General features: G+C 42.1%; 1 protein-coding gene across 2 annotated transcripts in view; it reads left to right on the forward strand.

Annotated features, from left to right (window-relative positions):
* The window catches only part of FILIP1 (filamin A interacting protein 1), a gene marked incomplete at both ends in the record, with an annotated part of 274,463 nt that overhangs the window by 186,132 nt on the left and 63,194 nt on the right, over positions 1 to 25,137 (forward strand). For both annotated transcript variants that reach the window (XM_080700607.1, XM_080700606.1), the window contains one exon: positions 21,780 to 21,953. In XM_080700607.1, the coding sequence (XP_080556733.1) occupies positions 21,780 to 21,953 (174 nt within the window). The remainder of the gene's footprint in view (positions 1 to 21,779; positions 21,954 to 25,137) is intronic.

Below are 25,137 nucleotides of genomic sequence, written 5' to 3' on the forward strand. Positions count from 1 at the left end.
GTTCTTCTTGTGAAATCATAGAATAGTGTCCCAGTTTACTTTCTGTTACTTGATATCACTGAACAAAAATACCATTATCAGTGTCTGCGAAAAAAAAAAAAAAAAGATACGGTACCCTGTCTCTTTAAAAGTTCAAGAATAGCAAGCACAGTGGAGTTAATTCTTTCGGGGGCTGTGCCTTGAGAATTTTCTGGTCCAGAATCAAGTTACAGATAATTAATTATGTCAGTGAAAAGCTCTCATGGCCCGTTCTCTTCAGAGAAAAGTGACATCATCCATAGAATTCTCTGGCAATAAAGAAGAACAAAGCTGTGAGTGCAGGAAATAATAGACAGATGTCCATGAGTTCATATTTTATCTACTTCAAAGTACATTGCAAGAAGTCATGCTCCAGGGCTGTCTCCCAGCAGCAGTGGCTTGGCAGGAGAGTGGAGAGGAAAGTCTACAGGATGGGTTCACTGCCTCACATGCTCCGGAGGCTGGAGTGTGGCGCTCTTAGGGAATCACTAAAAAGATGACGATGCTTGAGAAATGTCGGCCAGATCATGGCAAGCCCATGGAGTTACGTAGTGTGGTGAAGTTGGACCAGATGGCAGAGGCGTCCTTTGCGGAAGGATGCGAGCACAGGAAACACTGCCCAAGGTTCATTCCAGGGCCTTTCCTGGCTGTGTTCTTACATCATATTTTCACAGAAAACTGTTACTGGCACCCATAGCAGTATGTAATGAAAATACCAAATATTTTGGAGTTAGGTAAATCTGTTTCTTACTAATGATATGACCTTGGGCAAGCAGTTTAATTTCTTTGAGCCTAATTTTTCTTCATCCACGGAATATAGTTAAGAGAAATAAAGTATATAATGCTCCTAAAATGAATTTTGTTCATACTAAGGTACAACATAGTATTAGTCATTATTCCATTCAACTCTCTCCTTCCTTGCAAAATCTATTAGTTTCATATTATGTACCTAGAGCCAGACTTATATTAGCTGAAACAGATGTTTACTTACACAATGATTTTAGACATAATAAAAATATCATTATTTCAAAATTTTAAGTACCAAAGGATCAAATATTCTATTAATAGACATATATTCTTTTTTCTTTTTTGTCAGTACCAGGGATGGAACTCAGGGGCATTCTACCTCCGAGTTACATCCCCAGCCCTATATTTTATTCTTTATTTTGAAACAGGATCTCATTGAGTTGCAAAGGGCCTCACTAAGTAGTAGCTGAGGCTGTCTTCAAACCGTGATCCTCCTGTCTCAGCCTCCCAAATGCTGGGATTACAAACATGAGCCACCACGCCTGGCAACATGTATTCTTTGATCTGAAACTGCCTATTTCAGAACTTTCTTTCTAAAAATATTCTATCTAATTATATAAATAAGGCCAGTTCTATAAAATTATTTAGAACATGCATTTTTAATGAGGTTCTGGTGGCACACGCCTGTAATCCCAGTACTTTGGAAGCTAAAATAGGAGGAGTGCAGGTTCCAGGCCAGCCTCAGCACCTTAGCAAGACCTTCAGGAACTTAGAAAAAGGGCTAGGGATGTAGCTAATAGGTAGAATCTCCCTGGGCTCAGTTCCCAATAACAATACTCCCAGAAAAGAGAGACCACCACTGTTCCCAAGAGATGGAATATTGGTTCTTGGGAAGGGAGGTATGAAGACATTTTAGATGTGACAATGGCTATGGCCCTGAAAAGGACTACAGCACATAAAATGCATATTCAGTACATCTGTGATATCGAAGTTTAAAAAGGGGGAAATGGAGAATAAGGGGGAAATATTTTGAAAATTTTCCTTAGGATGACAAAAATAAAAAGGTTTAAAAAAAAAACCACTGATGTAGAAAAATTTTTAAATTTTAAAGAAAAATATAAGTCATCCATAATCCTACCAAACTGAAAAAACAATTTCAAACTTTTTTTTTTTTTTTTCCGATACTTGGGATGGAACTCGGGGGCTACTTCTGAGCTACACCTCAGCCCTATTTCCTTTCTTCTCTCTTTCTCTCTTGCTTTCTTTCTATTTATTTATTTATTTATTTATTTATTTATTTATTTATTTTTGTGGTACTGGGGTTCCTGGAAATCCTTCTACCTCTGGGCTACACTTCCAGACCTATTTTATACTTTTATTTGGAAACAGGGTCTCCTAAACCAGCCCAGCTGGCTTCGAACCTGCGTGATCCTACTGTCTCCGCCTCTCAAGCACAGGGATTACAAGTGTGCGCCACCACGCCCGGCTACTTTTCATTTTTGAAACAAGGTCTGAAGAAGTTGCTGAGGCTGGCCTTAGACCTGTGCTTCTCCTGTCTCAGCCTCCCAAGTACTGGAACTACAGGCATATACTACCACACCTGGCTGTGAGATATTCTTGTACTTTTGTTCAAAAAACTTAATTATAAAGTGGCTATGTATGTTGTTCCAGATATAGAATTTACTTAAGTTAGATGCTGAAGTGAACACATCAGAAAACACAGTATGCCCAAAGCAACTCAATGGTGTGTGCTTCCAATAAGCCTATGTATACATTTTACTAGAAAATGCAATTTTACCTTCTTTGGGTGAAATGGTTTCCCTTTTGAAAAAGTACTGTCCATATGTTTTGGCTCTCAACAGTCTGAGGATAAAAAATACAATCAAGGAGCCAGGTGTAGCAATGAATACTTGGTAGACCAAGAAATGAGGATTGCAAGTTTGAGGCCAGTCTCAGCAACTTACTGAGAGCCTTGACAGTTTACTGAGACCTTGTTTTAAACTTAAAACTAAATCCGGGCGTGGTAGCGCACGCTTGTAATCCCAGCGCTTTGGAGGCTGAGACAGGAGGATCACACAGGTTCCAAGCCAGCCTCAGCTACTTAGAGGCTCTCAGCAACTTAGTGAGATCCTGTTTCCAAATAAAATATAAAATAGGGCTGGGAGTATAGCCCAGAGGTAGAAAAGCCCTTGGGTTCCACCCCCAGAACCCTAGGTTCCACCACCAGTACCACAAAAATAAATAAATAAATAAATAAATAAATAAATAAATAAATAAATAAATAAAATTAAAACTAAAATAAAGCTGGGTATGGTGTCTTGTGCTTGTAATCCCAGTACCTGGGAGGCTGAGACAGGAGGATTGCAGGTTCTAAGGCAGCCTTAGCAAGTAGTGAGTCTCTCATTAACCTAGTGAGACCCTGTTTCAAAATAAAAATCAAGTAGGGCTGGGGTATAGCTCAGAAGTAGACTGCCCTTGGGTTCAAACCCCAGTGCCAAAAATAAATAAATAAATAAATAAATAAATAAATAAATAAACAAAATAAAGAAGGGCTGGGAGTGTAGCCCAAAGATAGAACAGTCCTGTGTTCAATCCCCAGTACCAAAATAATATATATTTATTCTTATTTTTATTTTTTTTTATGAGGATCATATTAAAATGGCATACATTCAGACTGTGCTTGGTGCCCTTTCCCCAACCCGGTTCTCCTTCCCCCTCCCAACAATGAGTGTCCAGTGGACCATGCTACATTCATACTTTTACACATATTCGGATGTAGCTCCTCCATTAATCAACCTCAGCCTTCTTCCTCTCCTTTCCTTCCATTCTAGCTTTGCTGAGGTTTCCCCTCCATTATCTGGAGTCCCTCTGGTATCCTCAATACTCCCTAGTTTGGGCATATTAGAGAAAACATATGTCCCTGCTCTTTCTGTGCTTGGCTGATAGACTGGCAATGTGGATTAATATATATATTTATTTATACCTTCTGATCAAGAGATATGTAAACATATACCATCAAGGGCTTTATAAGCTATTGTCCCCTCACCTAGTTGTGCCCCCACCTGGTCGGTGGGAATGCCGCTGTCCTTGACATTCCTTTCAAAAGTCCTTGAGGACACCTCCCCCCAACCCAGTGACCTATACATGTTCTCCACATCCCTTCTGGGCGACCACAGACATTTGCCATTTGCCTTTTGTTCCAGGCTCCAAGCCAGCGTGGGCGGATGGCTGCACCAGGTTCCGGGGCTCTCGGTTCTTTGTTCCTGGTGGTGGCTGCCGGGCTGATGTCTACACTGAGAGCAGGACGCAAGATATGGACCCGGTGCTCTCCCCACCTACCCGCCCCCCGCCCCCCGAAGCTGCAAGGCCTCGAATCCTAATTTACCAATTCCTCAATTTTTTTTTTTTTTTTTTTTTGGTACTGGGGATGGAACCCAGGAGCATTCTACCTCTGAGCTACACCCCCAACCCCAGTTTTTATTGTTTTATATTACACTCCCAACCCAATATTTGCAACAGTTCACACTGAGTTGCAAGGGTCCTCACTAAGTAGCTGAGGCTGTCTGGGAACGACTCTTCTGTCTCAGCCTCCCAAATGCTGGGATGACAAGTGTGCGCCACCACGTTGGGCTTGATTCCTCTGGGTTTTATTCGGCCCTTTTATTGCAAACCCTCAGCCTGGGCGGAGGGGTGGGCGGGGCTGGGGTCTATCTGAGTGACAGGCCCGGCGCTGCCCTGGGACTCACCCTGCCCCTCTGACCCAGCTCCTTTGTGCTTCAAGCAAAACGGTGCCCTTCACACTGGGGATGAGTCCCTTCCCAGGAAGAGCCTCTGTCCCTCATGCAAAGAGCTCTGGGGCCGGGCCCAGATGGAACTACGTCCACGATTTCACTCAAGCTAGAACAATACTCTCTAGGAACCAACCCCCGAGGGGACAATTGTAGGAAAAAGGATGGAAGTGAAAATTTCGCCTGAGAAGCCTAGTGGGTCCGTCCTGGGTCTTGTCAGGCTGGTTTATGTTGAGAGGCTCAGATATACTAAGCTGGATAAACAGCCACAAAGTACCATCAAATTATGCTGTAGCAGGATTTCTGCCCCGATCCAAAGGAGTCAGCCTCTCACCTGGCATCCAGAAAGCTGGACTGGATCTGCTGCTTACACATAGAAGTGGGCAGTTTAAGGGCTCCGCCCAAGCTCTCTATTAGCACAGAACAAAAAGTTCCTGGTCTTTTGGAATTTAAGAAATTATACACTGTAGGATCACAGCACCGCATGAGGGAACCTGTGACCTTATCTAATTTCTAATCCAGGACACAGCAGCTGTCTTACTATTAATATCCCAATGTGTGCAAAAAAGAAAAAAGAAGAAAACCACATAACTAATAAAAATCCATTTATATCCATGGATGGCATTGATAGTCAGATGTCTATTCAAGATGGAAATATGGCTACACTCTTACAATTTATTATATGGTATTTTGTTTTTTAAAGAAATATGGTAATATCTAGGTAAAGGGGTGATTTTTATTCTCTTTCCGTATTTGAAATATTTTGAAGGTAAATGAGGTAATTTTAATTTAAAAATGATGGTTGAGCCAGGCGTGGTGGCGAATGCTTGTAATCCCCGCGCTTGGGAGGCTGAGACAGGAGGATCACACAGGTTCGAAGCCAGCCTCAGCTACTTAGTGAGGCTCTCAGCGACTTAGTGAGACCCTGTTTCCAAATAAAATAGAAAACAGGGCTGGGAGTATAGCCCAGAGGTAAAAAGCCTCTGGGTTTCACCCCCAGTATGACCAAAAAAATTAAAAAAATAAAAATGATGGTAAATATAAAATTAGCTATTTTAAGACGAGTGTGGGGTGGACATGCTTGCAATCCTAGTACTTGGGAGGCCGAGACAGGAAGGTCACAGGTTTGAGATGAGCGTCAGCAACTGAGTGAGCTCCTCTGCAACCTAGCAAGACCCTGTTTCAAATCAAAAAAATAAAAAGGGCTAGAAGCGTAGCTAGAGGTAGATGCCCCAGGGTTCAATACCCAGGTCCACAAAGATAAATAAATACATGTGGCCATTTTAACTGCTATTAAGTGCACAGTTCAGCGGCATTAAGTAATTGATCGTGCACAACTCTCACCACCATCTATCTTTACAATTTTTTGTACTTTCTTTCTTTTTTTTTTTTTTGGTGGTACTGGGGTTCCTGGAAGCCCTTCTACCTCCGGGATACACTCCCACAGGCTACACTCCCAGACCTATTTTTTAACATTTTTATGTGGAAACAGAGTCTCTTAAGCCAGCGAGGCTGGCTTCGAACCAGCATGATCCTCCTGTCTCCGCCTCCCAAGCGCGGGGATTACAAGCGTGCGCCACCACGCCCGGCGATTTTTTGTACTTTCTAATTCAGAAACTCTGTACCCATTAAACGATAGTTCCCTTTTCCCCACCTCCTACCTCTCCCTGGCAACCACCATTATACTTTCAGTCTCTATGAATTTGACTGAGTTCCACGTATCATTGTAATTATATAGTATTTATCCTTTTGTGACTGGCTTATTTCACTCAGTCAAACTTTTACTTATTCAACTTCATCAAGGTTTATCAATATTATATTACGTGTCTGAATTTCCTTCCCCTTTAAGGTTGAACAAAGCACCATTGTATGCATATACCACATTTAGGATATCCATTCATCTGTTGATGGATACTTGAGTTCCTTCTGCTTTTTGACTATTGTAAATAATGGCACTATGAACATGATGTACAGATATGTATTTAAGTCCTTGTGTGTGGGTGTGCATGTGCTGAGAATTGAACCCAGCAGCATTCTACCTCCAAGCAACAGCCCCAGCCCTCTTCAGATTTTGTTTTGAAACAGGGACTTGCTAAGGGTCTCAATAAGTTGTTGAGGCTGGCCTCAAGCCTAGCATCCTCCAGTCTCAGCCTTTCAAGTATTAGAATTACAGGTGTGAGCCACCACAAGCAGCTCCCTGCTTTCAATTCTTTTGAGTTTATACCTGAAATGAAATTGCCGAGTCATATGGTAATCTATTTTTAACTTTTTGAGGAATTTCCATACTTTTCTGGGTAGCTGCACCATTTACGTGTTCAGCAATAGTTTCTAAAAGTTCCAATATGTCTGCATCCTCAGTAACACTTGTTATTTTCTGTTTTATTGTGATAGTAGCCATTGGAAGGGGTATAAAGTGGTAGCATTGAATTATGGTCTTCATTTGCATTTTCTAAAAATTTGTGATATTTATTATCTTTTAATGTGCTTGTTGAACATCTTTATATTTTCTTTGGAGAAATATGTATTCAGATACTTCAACCATTCAAACATTTGTTTTTGAATTGTAGAAGTTCTTTAATATTCTGGGTCTAAATCCCTGGCAGTCATGGGGTTTGCAAATACTTTCTTCCATTTTATGAATTGCTTTTCACTCTGTAAGCACATTCTTTGATGCCCAGAAGTTTTCAAATTCATATAGTTCAATTTATTTTTTCTTTTGTTACTTGTGCTTTTAGTGTCATATCTAAGATATAATTGCCAAATCCAATATTGTGAAACGCTTTGCCCAGGCTCTTTTGGAGAGTTTTATAGTCTAAGCTCTTCAATTTTGCTTAATTTTGAAACATTTTTGAATAAGCTGCAAGATAAGGATGGAATTTCATTCTTTTGTATGTGAATATCCATATCCGGATTTCCCAAGAAAAGTGTTGCTAAGATTCATTTCCCCATCAAATGTCTTGGTACTCCTGTGAGAAATCATTTGACTACATATTTAAAGGGCTTACTTATGGGCTTTCTATTATAATCTCGTCTATTCTGTTGATTCACATCTGTCTTTGTGGCAGTGTCACAAAGTTTTCCTAGTAAGTTTTGAAATCAGGAAGTCTGAGACTCCCAATTTTTTTTGTAAGATTTGATTATTCAAGATCTCTGAAAATTCCATATAAATTTTAGGATGGAGCTGAGCATGGTGCCGCCTGCTTGTAATTCCGGTACTTGGAAGGCTGAGACAGAAGGATCACGGTTCGTGGACAGCCTCAGCTACTTAGTGAGGCCCTTTGCAAATCAGTGAGACCCTGTTTCAAAAAAAAAGAATAAAGCCAGGCGTGGTGGCGCTCACTTGCAAGCCCCACGCTTGGGAGGCAGAGACAGGAGGATCGCGCAGGTTTGAAGCCAGCCTAAGAGACCCTGTTTCCAAATAAAAATATAAAAAATAGGTGTCTGGGAGTGTAGCCGGGAGTGTAGCCCGGAGGAAGGAAGGAAGGAAGGAAGGAAGGAAGGAAGGAAGGAAGGAAGGAAGGAAGGGAGAAATAGGGCTGGGGTTGTAGCTCGGAGGTAGAATGCCCCCTGGGCTTCATCCCCCGGTACTGCAAAAAAAAAAAAAAAAAATTAGGATGGGTTTTTCAATTTCTAAAAAATACATCCTTGGGTTTTGAGTATTTCTCTTTAAAAATTTCAAGCTGTCAGTCAGGTATGATGGCACACACCTGTAATTCCAGTAATTAGGAGGTTGAGATAAGAAGATCCCAGGTTGGAGGCAGCCTTGGCAACTTAGTGAGGCCCATTTCAAAAATAAAATAAAATAAAATAAAATAAAATAAAATAAAATAAAATAAAATACCTTTGTAGAATACCCCTGGATTCAATTCCTAGTACCAAAAAAAAAAATTTTTTTATGATTGCCAGCCTGAAGTGCTAGCCTCCTTTTTTTATTTTCCTTTTTCTTTTCTTTTCTTTTCTTTTTTTTGAAGGGGGTGGGGGGGTAGTACTGGATTGAACCTGGGGCATTCTACCTCTGAGCTACATCCACAGCTCTACTTTTTATTTTGAAACAAGGTCTCACTGAGTTGCAGAGGGCCTCACCAAGTAGCTAAGGCTGTCCACTAACCTGTGATCCTTCTGTCTCAGCCTCCCAGGTACTGGGATTACAAGTGTGTGCCACACACCCAGCTTAAATGCTAGCCTTTAATAAGTAGCTCTTTAGCAAGTTTTAAGCTACAATTGACCATATTTGTGGAGGAAAATTTTTTCCAGAACAACCAAAAGTCACATTTTTAGCTTTTGTGGCCTTTTTAACTGTCTGAATGTTCTCCGTCTATGTTGTTATATTACTAATCACATTAACTTTCTTTGGGGGAGATGGGCTTAATTTCTATAATAACATCTAGTAGCATTATAAATGACGTTTTTCCTTTTAATCCATTTATAATATTAGCATTTACCAAGCTAGGATAAATAGTATAATTCAGTTGCTTGAGATTTGAGATAGACCATTTCCTGTTGCAACATTCTGGTGGAATGTACCATTTTTCCTTATTCAGTTTACATATTTTCTGTCTAGAATAAACTTAAGAACAAAGTGACTCCTAAATTGTAGACAAAGATGTCAGATGAAAGAGCAGAGAGGTTGACAAAATGTAATTGTTTAGATCTTTCGAATAAAGATAAGTAGTTCCGGTGGCTCTGAGGTTTTTAAGACTCTCTGCCTTTCTGACCTCACGGCACTTAGCTTCTTTACTTTTCTTTATTTCAACAAATATTTACTGAGCGCCTATCATGTGGCCAGCACTCTTAGAGGCACTGTAGAAACAGTCTTCATCCTCACAGGGGCTCACCGCCCGAGGAGGAAACAGACAAGTAAACTGATCAATTAGAGCATGTAAATAGATGCTGAACACTTGAGTTCCCAGAATGAGGATTCTTTCACAGATGGATGGGCGTGCACGGAGCTTCCAGGACCATCTCTCCTGGGCTTCGTGGCTCACTGCAGCAACAGGCTTACTCTTTCCTCAAAATATTTATTTATTTATTTATTTATTTATTTATTTATTTATTTTTCTGTGGTACTAGGGATCAAACCCACGGGCATTCTATTTCTGAGATACAACCCTGCCCCTTTTTTAGTCTTTTGTTTTGAAACAGGATTTTGCTAGATTGCTAAGAGTTAGCTAAATTGCTGAGGCTGGCCTTAAACCTGCAATCTTCCTGGCACCGCCTCCCAAGTATTGGGATTATAGAGGTACACCACCATGCCCGGCTCGGGTCCTTCAGGGAAAGTCAGCCGCTCAGGCAGGAATGCCCCATTGAGAGTGCACCATGCCATCAGCTCGGGCAGGCAGCTCAGACTTTCCAAGGAGGATACTTCTCAACAGAATGGACCACCGTGCCGGGGATCATGGTGGCATCATCTAAGAGCTGTCCCAAGCTTTCTGCCTCGAACAAATGTTTTTAATAAATACTCATGTAAATATTAAAATTTATGAATGTCCTGGGATGAGAAGAGGTTCATTATTAGGTACTAAGGAAGGAGTAAGAATGTCTGGTGCTCCATTGCTCAGGAGGGTGGCTAGGTAATGATGATGTGTTATACATTTTAAAAAAGCCTAAAAAGCCAGGCGTGGGCACGCTTGTAATCCCGGCATTCGGGAGGCTGAGACCGGAGGATCGCGGTTTGTGGACAGCCTCAGCTACTTAGTGAGGCCCTCCGCAACTTAGTGAGAGCCTGTTTCAAAATAAAGAATAAAAAATAGGGCAGGGGGTGTAGCTCGGAGGCTGAATGCCCCTGGGTTCCATCCCCAGACCCATACACACACAAAAAGCCTAAAGGATTTTGAATCTTTTCACCATAAACAAATTATATTTGAGGAGATATATATATGTTTATGCTAATTTGAGCATTATATAACATATACATGTATTGAAACATCACATGGTTCCTCATAAATATGAATAATTTTGTGCATCAACTAAAAATAAATATGCCTTGCTGGGCATGGTGGCGCACTTTTGTAATCCCCGCACTTGGGAGGCTGAGACAGGAGGATCGTACATGTTTGAAGCCAGCCTCAGCTACTTAGTGAGGCTCTCGGCAACTCAGTGAGACCCTGTTTCCAAATAAAATATAAAATGGGTCTGGGAGTATAGCCCGGAGGGAGAAAGCCTCTGGGTTCCACTCCCAGTACCACCAAAAATAAATAAATAAATAAATAAATAAATAAATAAATAAGCCAGATGTAGTGGCACACATCTGTAATCTGAGTATTTGGGAGGCTGAAGCAGGAGGATTGCAGGTTAAAGGCCAGCCTCAGCAAGTTTGTGAGATGCTCATTCAAAATAAAAAGTAAAATAGGGCTGAGAGTGTAACTTGGAGGTAGAACACCCTGCGTTCAATTCCCAGCACCACAAAAATAAAAATAGGTGAATATACAAATTTTATATAAATTGTATTAACATTCTGGAAAAATTCTTTTTTTTTTTTTTTTTTTGGTGGTACTAGGGGTGGAACACAGAGGCTTTCTACCTCTGGGCTATACTCCCAGACCTATTTTCTATTTTATTTGGAAACAGGGTCTCACTAAGTTGCCGAGAGCCTCACTAAGTAGCTGAGGCTGGCTTCGAACCCGTGTGATCCTCCTGTCTCAGCCTCCCAAGCGCAGGGATTACAAGCGTGCATCACCATGCCCGGCCTGGAAAAATTCTAAACTCTTTATCATTCATTTGAAGTCTTTTGTTAAGCTTAGGGCTTCAGGAGGATGCACACTTATCCAAGACTGACTGTCATTCCAGCCTGCACTCTCAGCACTACATACATCCCTATTTTAGAAGTAGACAGAGCTATGCCATGGTAACGTAAGAACTAAACCTTCTTTCTTACTCATTACACCCCAGCAAGTATAAATAAGTCAATATTAACACCAGGCATAATAATCAATAGTGCATTTTGCCTTTAAAGAAAGCCAAGTTTTAGCTGGGGGCTGTGGTACACTCCTGTAATCCCAGTACTTGGGAGGCTGAGACAGGAGGATTGCAGTTTTGAGCAACATAACAAGACTTAGAATCCTAGAAAGAACCTGTGTGTGTGTGGCACTGGGGAGCCGAGCATGGTGGCGCACACTTGTAATCCCAGCATTTGGGAGGCTGAGACAGGAAGGATCACGGTTCACGGACAGCCTCAGCGCTACTACTTAGTGAGGCCCTTTGCAACTCTGTGAGACCCTGTTTCAAAATAAGGAATAAAAAATATGACTGGAGGTGTTGCTTGGAGGTAGAATGCCCCTGGGTTTCATCCCCAATACCACCAAAAAAAAAAAGGGGGTTCAGGTAAGCCAGGCATGGTGACACATGCTAGTAATCTCAGCATTCGGGAGGCTAAAACAGGAGGGTCGCAGTTTGTGGACAGCCTCAGCTACTTAGCGAAGCCTTTGCAACTCAGTGAGCCTCTGTTTCAAAATAAAGAATAAAAAAATAGAGATGTGGTGTAGCTCAGAAGTTGAATGCCCCTGGGTTCTATACCCAGTACCACAAAAAAATAAATACATAAAAATAAAGGGCTAGGGTGTAGATTGGAGTCAGAATTCCCCTGAGTTCAATTCTCAATACCACGAAAAAGAAAAATATAAAAAAGAAAAGAAAAATTTGAAATTTGGTTCCTGAGCATAGTACTTATGGCTGCCCTACTATGCGCAGGGATGTTATGGCACAGCCAGTCTCCTTGGGTGATCAGCCCGTCCTGGTTTGCTTAGTTTCCTAGGACTCTGCTTCCCTTAGTTTCAAGGCAAACTGAGACAGTTGGTAACACCGGTTTGTGCCAACTTTTCCAACAGTTTCTAAAGAACTTCTGGCTTCGGCTGTTGTTCTGATTCTTTGGAAAGGAACAGTCAGTGGGACTGATAATGCAGGGAGGCCTTCGAAAAAACCACTGGGGCAAGCCAGTTCCTGGCACTTAGATGACCCTGCTCAGAACTTGAACCTTGAGCTAACGCCCAACAGTTTCCTTTCCGTGTGTGTGTGTGTGTGTGTGTGTGTGTGTGTGTGTGGTACTGGGGTTTGAACCCAGGGACATTCTACCTCTGAGCTATACCCCCAGCCCTATTTTATATTTTATTTTATTATTTATTTATTTATTTATTTTTGGTGGTACGGGGTTCCTGGAAGCCCGTCTATCTCCGGGCTACACTCCCAGACCTATTTTATTTTTGGAAACAGGGTCTCCTAAGCCAGCGCGGCTGGCTTCGAACCTGCGCAATCCTCCTGTCTCTGCCTCCCAAGCGCGGGGATTACAAGCGTGCGCCACCACGCCCGGCCTATATTTTATTTTGAAACAGGGTCTTGCTAAATTGCAGAAGGGCTAGTTGCTGAGAGTATCCTCAAACCTGTAACCCTCCTGTCTCTGCCTCCCAAATACTGGGATTTCAAGTATACACCACCATACCTGTCCACCACAACAGTTTTATGAGCTTTTAGTGTGGAACTGGCCTGTCTTAGAACAATAGTCTCTAAATGCAGCTGTGCTTTGTTTTTCGGTTGTACTGGGGTTCCTGGAAACCCTTCTACCTCCAGGCTACACTCCCAGACCCATTTTTTATACACTTTTTTTTATTTGGAAACAGGGTATCTTAAGCCAGCAAAGCTGGCTTCAAACCTGCAATCCACCTGTCTCCACCTCCCAAGTGCAGGGATTACAAGCGTGCCCACCACGCCCGGCCTGCAGCTGTGCTTTAGAATCACCTGCAGAGCTATTTCAAAACACAGTTCCTGGAACATACCAATGGACCGGCTCACTCAGAATTTCTATGTCTTTAACACAGCAGAGAAGGGATCTTTCCACACAAATCTGATCATGTCACTGCCCTGCTGCTTAAGAATTCTAAAGCTTCTTTCTGTGCCATGATAAAATGCAAACTCATCTCATGGCTTCCAAGGCTTCCATGAGTTTATCACTGATATTGCACCATCCCGCACATCTAAATCGGTTTGGCTTTTCCAGACAGTGTCCTCTGACCCGGTCTCACTTCCCTCCAGGCTTTTTCCTCTGATCCAAGTAGTCACTGTGGGTCACTTCCTCCAGGAAGCCTCTGCTAGCTCAGAGTCAAGTTAAGTATTCTTCTAGATCAAGTTCTTAGTCCCCTGTATTTCCCCCATCATATATGTATTATGTCATATTGTACATGCTTTTCAATTGTCTATATTCCTTGAGACTTGAATTTCTGAGGGCGCAGTTATATCTCTATACTAAATACAGTGCACTGCACAAAGTAAATGTGCACAAATATTTATCAAATGAATGACTGGATTCATCCCACTTCTGAACCCATGTTTTACTCTCTCCCCAGGACCCCTGTTCTTCCAGCAAGGCCCAGATAGCTCTCTTGACTTTGTAAGATGAACCACAGGCTCACCTGTGGCCCTGGGCGGCAGAGAGTAGCTCTTTGCTGCCCCCACATGTTTAGAATAAGCTCCTTGTGCAGCCAACTCCGACAACCCCTAGCTCTAGGGCCTCCCCAGCACGCACAGAGAGGAGAAGGTCTGATGGAAGACCAGGATGCGACTCCTCCCTGTGTGTCCCTGCGCTCCAACCTCATCTCGTTCTCCTCTATCGTCAGGGATAGAGAAGTTGAACATTGTTAGTGTCTCTTCTTGCTCTGATGTCCTCCCTCCTCTCAAACAGAACTTCTCTAGAACATTCTTCAAAGCACTCTTGTGTATGGGCCATTTTATCTGCAGTTTGTTTGTTTTGAATACTGAAGATTGAACTCTGAGGCATTCTACCTCCAAACTATACCCCCAGCCCTATTTATTTATTTATTTATTTATTTATTTATTTATTTATTTTTGGTGGTACTGGGGTTCCTGGAAGCCCTTCTACCTTAGGGCTACATGTTGCCGACTAATCTCAGTTGGGTCGTTATTGTCAGCTCCCGGTCAAATCCTCAGAAAGATGGGGCAAAAGGCAGGTGGAGTTCTGCAGAGACTTATCTGCAGCGATTCTTTCCCCTCTATGAATTCCTTAAGTTTTTAGGTACGACGCTTTGGAAAGAACCTGAGATGGACAAAGGCTTCTTGAGCCAATGACACTTTATTACAAGAACCCCGAAAAACTTATACCCTTCACCAGTAAAGTTAATGATAAGAGAAAAGGAAGTGAATGCAATCACTGTGAAACAATAGTGAATGACACGTAAACAAAGGTAAAAAAAACTAGTCCGGTTTTCAGCTGGCTTTTGGCTTTCAAGAGATTAACTCCGGATCTCCTCCCTGATTTTGCAGACAAGCAGTTCCAAAGGGCAATCTTCCAGAGGAAACGGGCACGCCCAAGGCTTGGAGGCTTCTCCGGGAATCTTCTTTAATTTTCTTGGAACTTTCCATCTTTTGTGCTCAGTCCATATAGCAAGTGTGAGGAGATGTGGTGATTCAGGTGGATGTGATAGGGTTTCTTCAGGTGTTGGCATTTTACCTTCTAAATCTGAAAGCTTAAGCAAACTCACAACACAGTTTGGCAGACAAAACACCACAAACAACACCATGAAGTTCTTGGATCTAATTGTCAGATGTATTTCCTTAACTGCTGAGCACTCTTCTTTAGACAACAAGCCTATTAGAAGCCTACTCATCTTTAATAATCCATTTCCCTGTCACAAACCCTCTGCAACCTGCTTTTAACCTTCTAATTCCTTTCTTTCCCAGTTGGGACTTTCTTATGATAAGCTCTTCTTCATGCAAAAATGCTTTTCTTACTCTTACGGTATTTCCTTTCCTTCATACATATATATTTAGAATATCTGTCCTTTATTTTGTCATTTTCATTTCTAGCCATGCGGCATTCTCCCTGTCTCAGGAACGCTCATACTGGGCGTAAAGGTCAACAATCTTTCTCCTTGGCTCTATTGTATTTTGGCAACTAAGCTGTTTATCAGTCAAATTGCTTTAAGGTCACACACAAGGTTTCTAGGCAGGATCTCAAGGATAAACAGTTACCTTAAACTGAGCTACCGGTTACCGGAGTTAATGGCTTAACCTAGTGATTGCTGCAGCTGGAATGTTTATCACAGCATCTGAGTTCTGGCCAGTTTTTTCATTACTATTGAGCAAAGCCAAGGACGTTTAGACAAATTATTAGAGAGTTTATTTCCACGGACTCAGTTTCTTTTTTTATAGTCCTGATTTCACATCACTGGAGCAATTCGTGTAGAAAAGTTAAAAGGAATAATAGTGAAGGATATCTAAAAGTGGGGGGTACTTTGGCCAGAGACGATACCTCCTTCTCGGGGCTTCTTTGCCTATTAACTATGTGGAGTGGGGTCTCAACACATAGATGCCGAGGCAGCAGGATGTCTTGGCATTTCTCCCACTTTTGATTTTAAAATAAAGGCATAGGTTTCACGTTGAATGGTAGAGATAGAACGACAGATTAGGCGAAAGACAATTGGAAATATGAGAAGTATGAAAAATAAAATTGCTCCGATGACCGCAAAGCCAATTATATTATTTGTCCAATTGAAAGGATTAAGTTCTTTTAAACCTGTCAATAAAGAATCAGTCAAAGTTTTAATATTTTTCACATCCAGATGCGCTTTGCTCATAGTAGTGATTTCAGACCGTAAAAGCTGCAAATTATGTGTAATAGCTACACTTCCAGACCTATTTTATATTTTTATTTGGAAAGAGGATCTCTTAAGGCAGTGCGGCTGGCTTCGAACCTGCGCGATTCTCCTGTCTCCACCTCCCAAGCGCAGGGATTACACGCGTGCGCCACCACACCTGGCTATTTATTTATTATTTTGAAATTGCTGAGGCTGGCCTTGAACCTGTGAGGCCTCCCAAGCACTAGGATTACAGGTGTGTGCCACCAGGCTCAGCTCATTTTAGCTGTTTTTAAATGAAGTGGATGCTCATAATCCTACTTACTTCTGACTAAACTTATTTGTGAAAATAATGTTCAAGGGCAGATTTCTGACATTTGAAATTTTATTTTATAGAAAAATTAATGTTTCTCAAAGTGGAGATGAATAGTGGTGGTTTTATTGCAAAAATATTGGGTCTTTTTATATAGGTTAATGAATGTCTAAAGTAGTGAATGGATTTATTGTGACCACATAGTTATCTTCATTGATTAAAAATATCACAATACTAATTATTGATTTACTGTATTAAACTATTTTATTAGTGTATGTATGTATGTGGTATGTATGCATGTGTGTGTCACTGGGAATTCAACCCAGGGGCATTATTCTTCCGAGCTTTACCCCCAGCCCTGCACATGGAGGCTGAGACAGTAGGATTGCAGGTTTGAGGACAGTCGGCAAGTAGTGAAACTCATCAACCTAGCAAGACCCTGTTTCCAAATAAAAATGAAATAGGCACAGTAGTACATGCTCTTAGCCTTTTTTTTCTTTAGAACTAAGAGTAGGGTAATTAAAATAAGATGAAGTGTGTATTGTACATAACAAGTCACAATTAATATAGTTCAAGCATTAAGAGGATTTTTAGGAAGAAAAGCAGTGGGCATTTCATATCACTAGGAGCAATAGGAACTATCTTCTAAAAGAATCAAGAAGATTTGGTCAAGAAGATAAATGCCAATGATGTTAACATTTTTTTGTGTGTGTGGTATTGGGATTCCTGGAAGCCCTTCTACCTCCGGGCTACACTCCTAGACCTATTTTATATATTTTTATTTTTGGAAACAGGGTCTCTTAAGCCAGCGCGGCTGGCTTCAAACCAGCACGATCCTCCTGTCTCCGCCTTTCAAGCGCGGGGATTACAAGCGTGCGCCACCACGCCCGGCCAATGTTAACACGTTTTTAATCTGAATAACTTAACTATTAAACTTGAAGTCTCTATTTAGTTACAACTTCAAAATACTTTATTTTCATTATCTTGTTAGAGTCTATCAAAATCCCCAATGCTTAAAAGAGTTAGTGTCCCCACTTTACAGACCAGGAAACAGAGTCAGGGAGAGTAAATAACTTTTAGAAAGACACTGCTCTGATTGAAAATTTTTGTTTTGAGGAAATATTCTTAGGAGCAAATTGTAAAATATCTAGGTAGTAAAATTCTATCTGTCTCACATGTTGTATTGGGCTAGCAAGAAATGTATCCTATAAAATTAATCTGTTACCTGGTTGTGATGGTGCATGTCTATAATCCCAGCACTTGGAAGGCTGAGCCGAAAGGAGTGCAGGTTCACAACCAGCCCCAACAAATTAGCAAGACTCTCAGCAACCTCGAGATCCTGTTTCAAAAACTAAAAAGGCTAGAGGCGTAGCTCAAAGGCAGAATGCCCTGAGTTCATTCCTCAGTAACATACCCACATCCTCTTTTCCCCATGTGCAAAACGGCTATATAGTGATGAAAACCTAACACAAACTATAGTAAATTGTCACCATTGGCCACGTGTGGTGGTGCATACTCATAATCCCAGTACTTGGAAGAGTGAGACAGGAGGATTATAGGTTTTCCGCCCGCTTCAGCAACTTAGTGAGGCCTTGTTTAAAATATTTTTTTTTTCATTTTCATATATATGAAAAGAATACACACACACACACACACACACACACACACACACACACACATTGGTCTGGGGATGTAGCTCAGAGGTAGAATAGCCCTGGGTCCAGTCCTTTGTACCACAAAAAAGAAAGAAAGGAAGGGAGGGAGGGAGAGAAGGAGGAGGGGAAAAAGGGGGAGGGAGGCTGGTTGGTTGATTTAGCTCATGGTTTTGGAGGCTGAAAGTCTAAGAGCGAGTGTGTAGATCTGTTTCCTCAACCCCTTGTGGGGCTCCTTTGGCTGCGTCACAAGGGGCAGTGGTATTATGGCAGAAGCACGTGTCAGAGGGAGAGGAGTTACGTGGTGAGACAGGAAGCCAGAGGTATTTGGGGACCAGGCTTGTTTTATACAACTTGCTCTCTCTGGGACTAGCTAGGGATCTGCAAGAGTGACAGCGGTCCTTCTAAGAGCGTTTCCAGTGACCTAATTACCTTCCACTATGCCCCGCCACTGAAAGTCCCAGGCTCTCCCCATCACCACAGTGGGGAAATGAGCTCCCAGCACTTGAACCCGTGGGGGACGCACCCAACCACAGCAGTGCAGCTCAGCACTCCACCCCAGATAGCCGCGAGCTTTAACGGGTGCCATGCCGGAGTCCTCCCAGAGCACTGGATGAAACTGGTCTGGAGTCGAAGCATTGGGATTTTAAAATGTCCTCAGGCCGGGCTCTTGTAATCCCTGCGCTTGGGAGGCTGAGACAGGAGGATCGCACAGGTTCGAAGCCAGACCCAGCTACTTAGTGAGGCTCTCAGCAACTTAGTGAAACCCTGTTTCCAAATAAAGTATAAAATAGGTCTGGGAGTATAGCCCGGAGGTAGAAAGCCTCTGGGTTCCACCTCCAGTACCACCAAAAAATGAAATAAAATAAAATGTCCTCAGGTCATTCCAATGCAGTCAGGGTTAAGAACTATTAGTGTGGAAGATGCTGTATGTGTTCACTGTACAGAAGCACTTCCTTCCTAAAGCAACCCATGGACCTCGATGCGCCTTCAAAGCAGGACCACCACACATCCACGTGGAGGTACACGGGTGCCTGACAGAAGGGACCGACAGCAGGGGCAGAAACGCAGCCCACTCTCTTTGGACCAGCCATGCCGCACCCTGATCCGAGCCAGCGCCTTCGTGATGAAGAGGCACCTTTTCTAATTTGCACAAAGACTCTGCACAGGCTAGCCTGATACTTATGTGGCTGCGCTTCTGTCCTTCCACTCTGCGTGGAAACACACCACCTTTCCATCAACCTATTTTATGACCTACATATTCTCGCTAGCATTCCAAGCCACTAGTTCTTCAAAATTAACTTTTCAGCTGGGTTGGTGGCGCACGCTTGTAATCCCACTACCTGGGAGGCTGAGACAGAAGGATCACAGGTTTGTAGCCAGCTTCAGCTACTTAGTGAGGCCCTCTGCAACCTAGTGAGACCTTGTTTCAAAATAAAGAATAAAAAATAGGGCTGGAGTTGTAGCTCGGAGGTAGAATGCCCCTGGGTTCCATCCCCAGTACTGCAAAAAAAATTAATTTTTTTATATTTTGTCTTGAAACGAGCACATGTACAGGTGGCAGGCACTGAAAATCTGCAAATTCTCTTCACTGATATCATTGATGCCTCGCTAATAAATCTGTCTTTGTTTTTTGTTTTGTTTTGTTAACTGAGGATTGTTCCAGGGGATGTTCTAACTCTGAGCTATACCACCAGCCCCCCCAACAAAGTTATTTTGAAATAAGGTCTTGCTAAATTGCTGAGACTAACCTCCAAACTGTGACCCTCCTGTCTCAGCCTCCCAAGGACTGAGATTACAGGTGTGCCCACCATGCCCAGCTAATAAGTCGATCTTTAGACATCTGAAATTAGATTATTGGAAGACTGACAATGCAATAAAACTGGGAAACTTCAAGAAAGACAAATTTTATAAGGATAATGCTGTGAATACAGTACTTGTGGTCTACTTGTTAACACTTGGACAGGGAGAGGGGGGTTACTGGGATTGTTTGTTTATTTATTTATTTATTTATTGGTGGTACTGGGGGTGGAACCCAGAGGCTTTCTACCTCCGGGCTATACTCTCAGACCTATTTTATATTTTATTTTGAAACAGGGTATCACTAAGTTGCTGAGAGCCTCACTAAGCAGCTGAGGCTGGCTTTGAACCTGTGCAATCCTCCTGTCTCAGCCTCCCAGGCACAGGGATTACAAGTGTACGCCACCACGCCCGGCAGGGTTACTGGGATTGAACCCAGGGGCATTCTACTTCTGAGATACACCGCCAGCCTATTTTTACTTTTTTTTTTTTTTTGAAACAGGATCTCACTAAGTTGTCGAGGGCCTCGCTAAGTTGCCAAGGCTAGCCTTGAACCTGCGAGCCTCCCATCTCAGCCTCCTAAGGACTAGGATTATAGGTCTGTGCCGCCATGCCCTTCTTAGTTAGATCACTTGTTTAGACAACCATAATAATGAACCAAGCCTACGATTTTAAACCCATAGTTAGCAACAGTACAGGAGAAAACTATTCCCCTGTCACAGACTGAATCTCTGTAACCAACCAGTTTGTTCTTCAGTATAAGTTAAAATCAGGATACTTACCTCATCACCATCACTAGAAAAATGGCTCTGAGTATATGCCCAGATGGGAATACATTCAGCAAATGTCAGCTCCATCATGACTAGAAATATCATTGCAGCCAACCAGTACAAAATACACCCAGATGTATTTGCATTATGCAACGGGGACCAAAGATACTATTGTATGAAACTTACAATCATGTGCTTTTCTCAAGAGCTCAGGAAGATTTTAAAGGTGTGCTAATAAACCAAAAGAAGCCAGGCGTGGTGGCGCATTCCTGTAATCCCAGTACTTGGGGGGCTGAGACTGGAGGATCTAAAGTTTGAGCCCAGCTTCGGCAATGTAGAGAGACTCATAGCAAACTAGCAAGACTCTGTTTCAAAACAAAGGCATAAAACGGGTTAGAGATGTAGGTCAGAGGTAAAATGCTCCTGGGTTCAATCACCAGTAACACACACACACACACACACACACACACACACACACGCCAAAACCATGACCCTACCAACCTGACTCATCTGGTGCACGCTCAAAGGATAAAATGTTACCTTCAGTATGAACACATAAGGCCAGAAGCTCAGCTCAGCATGGCATGAGTCCCCAACACATGTTTGTGTAAAATGCATTACTTGAGAATCCGGAAATCACTGATGTTGTTTGTTAATGGTACCGGACTTGTAGCCAACAATAATTAACATGGAGTTATAGAACAAAAGGAGCAGAGTTTTATTTTAAACCGATTTGATTTGAATACTACAGTAAGAGCTTAAATGGAATAAGAGAAAATTGTAGACTGTCCCTGACCTCATGCACATTAAACAGGTTAGGTATCCCAGGATCAGCCCTACCCTGCCCCCTTTCCCAAATCATTGCTACTTAGATCTAGCAATTTTTATGTAGTTAATATTAGCACAAACCCGGTTTCCACTCGCCTGCTTCCTAGCAACCTGAAGCAGAGTATCTGCTTGCCAATCTGCTATTGGTAAAAAATAAGACAAGCGAATTTGCCAATCGCCCCAAAGAGGTGGGAACATATTCGATGAGCTCCTTGTTGATTCTGTGAGTCCGGTGTGGGACTGACAGTGTCAGCCATCTGACCTTGCTGTTCTTCCCACCACAGGCCAGAGAAGATGTGATCCACATGCTGAAGACAGAGAAAACCAAGCCGGAAGTTTTGGAGGCTCATTACGGATCAGCAGAGCCCGAGAGAGTGCTTCGGATCCTGCACCGGGATGCCATCCTTGCCCAGGAAAAGTCCATAGGAGAGGACGTCTATGAGAAACCCATCTCGGAGGTAAAAATACCACACCAAAGAGCCCGAGGAGGAAACCCCAGAGAGGTTCCCTGTTCTGCCGTTTACAGATTAACTTTTTTTTTTTCAAAAGCAAAAAAATGTTGAAAAATTGTATGAAACCTACAATCACATGCTTTAGAACAAAAGTGTAATTAAACAATTCAAAGGTTGTAGTGGCAAATTTCAGTGGTAAAAATCTTAGACGCTTTTACTTAAAAGTGCTTAAGGCTTGCAATATGTTTCCCGTGTGATTATGATAGTTGCATGTTCTTGCAGTGTATTATGTAGTTAATATAAGGGTATTCTTGTTTTACTTCTCTAAGAAATGATGTGAAAAAAATTCAAAGTGCTTATCAGTTTTAACGCTGAATTGTCAGATTATTATCAAATTGGTAATTTAAAATTAAATTGAAAGAACTGGAGATAAAGCTCAGTAGTAGGAGGCCCTAGGTTCTATCCCTGGTACCACAGAAACAAACAAAAAGTTGCTTGGCGTGGTGGCACACACTTGTAATCTCAATACTTGGGAGGATGAGACAGGAGGATCAGTGGTTCAAGGACAGCCTCAGCAAATTGTGAGACTCTCACCAACCTAGTGAGACCCTATTTCAAAACAAAAATAAAAAATAGGTCTAGGAGTATAGCTCAGGAGTAGAATTCCCCTTGGGTTCAAACCAAGTACCACAAAAACAATTAAATTAATTTTATTTTATTTTATTTATTTATTTTTTTGGTGGTACTGGGGTTCCTGGAAGCCCTTCTACCTCTGGGCTACACTCCCAGACCTATTTTACATTTTTTATTTGGAAACAGGGTGTCCTAAGCCAGCGCGCACGGCTGGCTTCGAACCTGCGTGATCCTCCTGTCTCTGCCTCCCAAGCGCGGGGATTACAAGCGTGCGCCACCACACCCGGCACAAATTAATTTTATTTTTTAATTTATGATTATAAGCTGGGCATAGTGGTGCATGCTTGTTACCCCAGTACTTTAGAGGCTGAGACAGGAGGATCGCGCAAGTTCGGAGTCAGCCTCAGCTACTTAGTGAGGTTCTCAGCAATTTAGTGAGACCCTGTTTTCAAATAAAATAAAAAAAATAGGTGTGAGAGTGTATCCCAGAGGTAGAAAGCCCCTGGGTTCCATCCTCAGCACCACAAAAAAATAAAATTATGGTTATAAAGCCATTTTTTATTGGTAACATAAAGACTATCATAATAAGATCTTACGGGAGTAGCTAAAATACAATGACTGAGGCAAATTCCCAGTGAGATTTTTAGGGTAATTCTTTAAGATAAAAAATAATTTCAATAGAGCTATATTTAATCATTTTATATAAGATTGTGTTAGTAGCTATGGACAGTTGTTATTAATTATCCATGATACCACATTTTAAAAATGCTCTTACATTGTAACAGAAATTCTCTGCCAAATTAGGGTATTAGTTTATGGATCTAGCCACATTAACTTTTCAAAATTCATGTAAAAAATTCATAGCTATGAAATTATCATGATGAATAAAAACCACAGAAATTAAAAGTTTAAGGCAACTTATTATAATTTTGACTTTCAACTTACATCAAACCTTTGCAAAACAGATGGATGCCTCTTAAATCTTTTTTTTTTTTTTTTTTTGCGGGTCTGGGGATGGAACCCAGGGGCATTTGACCTCCGAGCTACACCCCCTGCCCTACATTTTATTCTTTATTTTGAAACCAGGTCTCACTGAGTTACAGAGGGCCTCACTAAGTAGCTGAGGCTGTCCGCGAACCGCGATCCTCCAGGTCTCAGCCTCCGGAATGCTGGGATTACAAGCGTGCGCCACCACGCCCGGCGCCTCTTAATTCTTTAATGGATGCCGTAGGGTCAACTGGAGCTCTCTCCTCATCTTTTGCTCACGTGTTAAGGGACGATTCTGCAGTAGGATGCAGTCGACGGGCTGGATGCATTCCCGCTCACATCTGAGATCCACCGTTGCCAGCTGGGTGTGACTTTACTCAGGCCCCATGAGCTCTTGAAGTCTCAGTTTATCTATCTGCGAGGCCGGAGAAGCCACAGTGTATAGCTTATGGTGTTGTGAGGATTAAATGGAGCAGTGCCTGTGAAGTTCTTAAAATAGTTTCTGACATATACTTAAAAAACATTAGCCATTAGTATTTCCTAGGATTTCAAGAGAATAATTGGTCATACCCATTTACTTATTTCTTTGTCTATTTTGTGGTACTGGGAATTGGACACAGGGGCATTCTACCTCTGAGATATACTCCCCCAGCTCTTCTAATTTTTAAATTTTGAAACAAGGTCTTGCTAAATTGCTGAGCTGTCATGGAACCTGTGATCCTCCTGGTTCAGCCTCCCCAGTACTGGGTTATAGGCGTGTGCCACTATGCCCAGCTTTATTATTATTTTTTTTAAATAGGCTCTTGCCAGGCTTGATAGTGCAGTCCTGAAATCCCATTACTTGGGAGGTTGAGACAGGAAGATAATAGGTTTGAGAACAGTCTCAGCAAGTAGTGAAACTTTCATCAACATAGTGAGAACCTGTTTCAAAATAAAATATAAAGTAGGGCTGGAAGTATAGCTCTGAGGCAGAAAGCCCCTGGGTTCAATTTTCTAGTAACACACACACACACACACACACACACACACACACACACACACACTCACACACCAAACAGAGTCTCGCTAAATTGCTGAGGCTAGCCTTGAACTACAATCCTCCTGTCTCAGCTTCCTATGTACCAGGATTATAGGCTTGTACCTCCATGCCTAGAGATATTGGTGGGGTTTGGGGTTGGGTTGATTGGTTTTTGCAGTATTGGGGATTGAACTCAGGTGCATTCTACCTCTGAGCCACACCTCCAGCCCTATTTTTTATACTTTATTTTTTTATTTTTTGTGGTACTAGGGGTGGAACCCAGAGGCTTTCTACCTCTGGGCTATACTCCCAGACCTTTTTTATATTTTATTTGGAAACAGGGTCTCGCTAAATTGCTGAAAGCCTCACTAAGTAGCTGAGGCTGGCTTCGAACCCATGCGATCCTCCTGTCTCAGTCTCCCAAGCGCAGGGATTACAAGCGTGTGCCACCACGCCCAGCTTATGCTTTATTTTGAAACAGGGTCTCACTAAGTTGCAGAGGGCCTCATGATGTAGCTGAGGCTGGCTGCAAACCTGCGATCCTCCTGTCTC

Source organism: Muscardinus avellanarius, assembly GCF_963383645.1.
Source record: "Muscardinus avellanarius genome assembly, chromosome: 8".
NCBI classification, from domain to species: Eukaryota; Metazoa; Chordata; class Mammalia; order Rodentia; family Gliridae; genus Muscardinus; species Muscardinus avellanarius.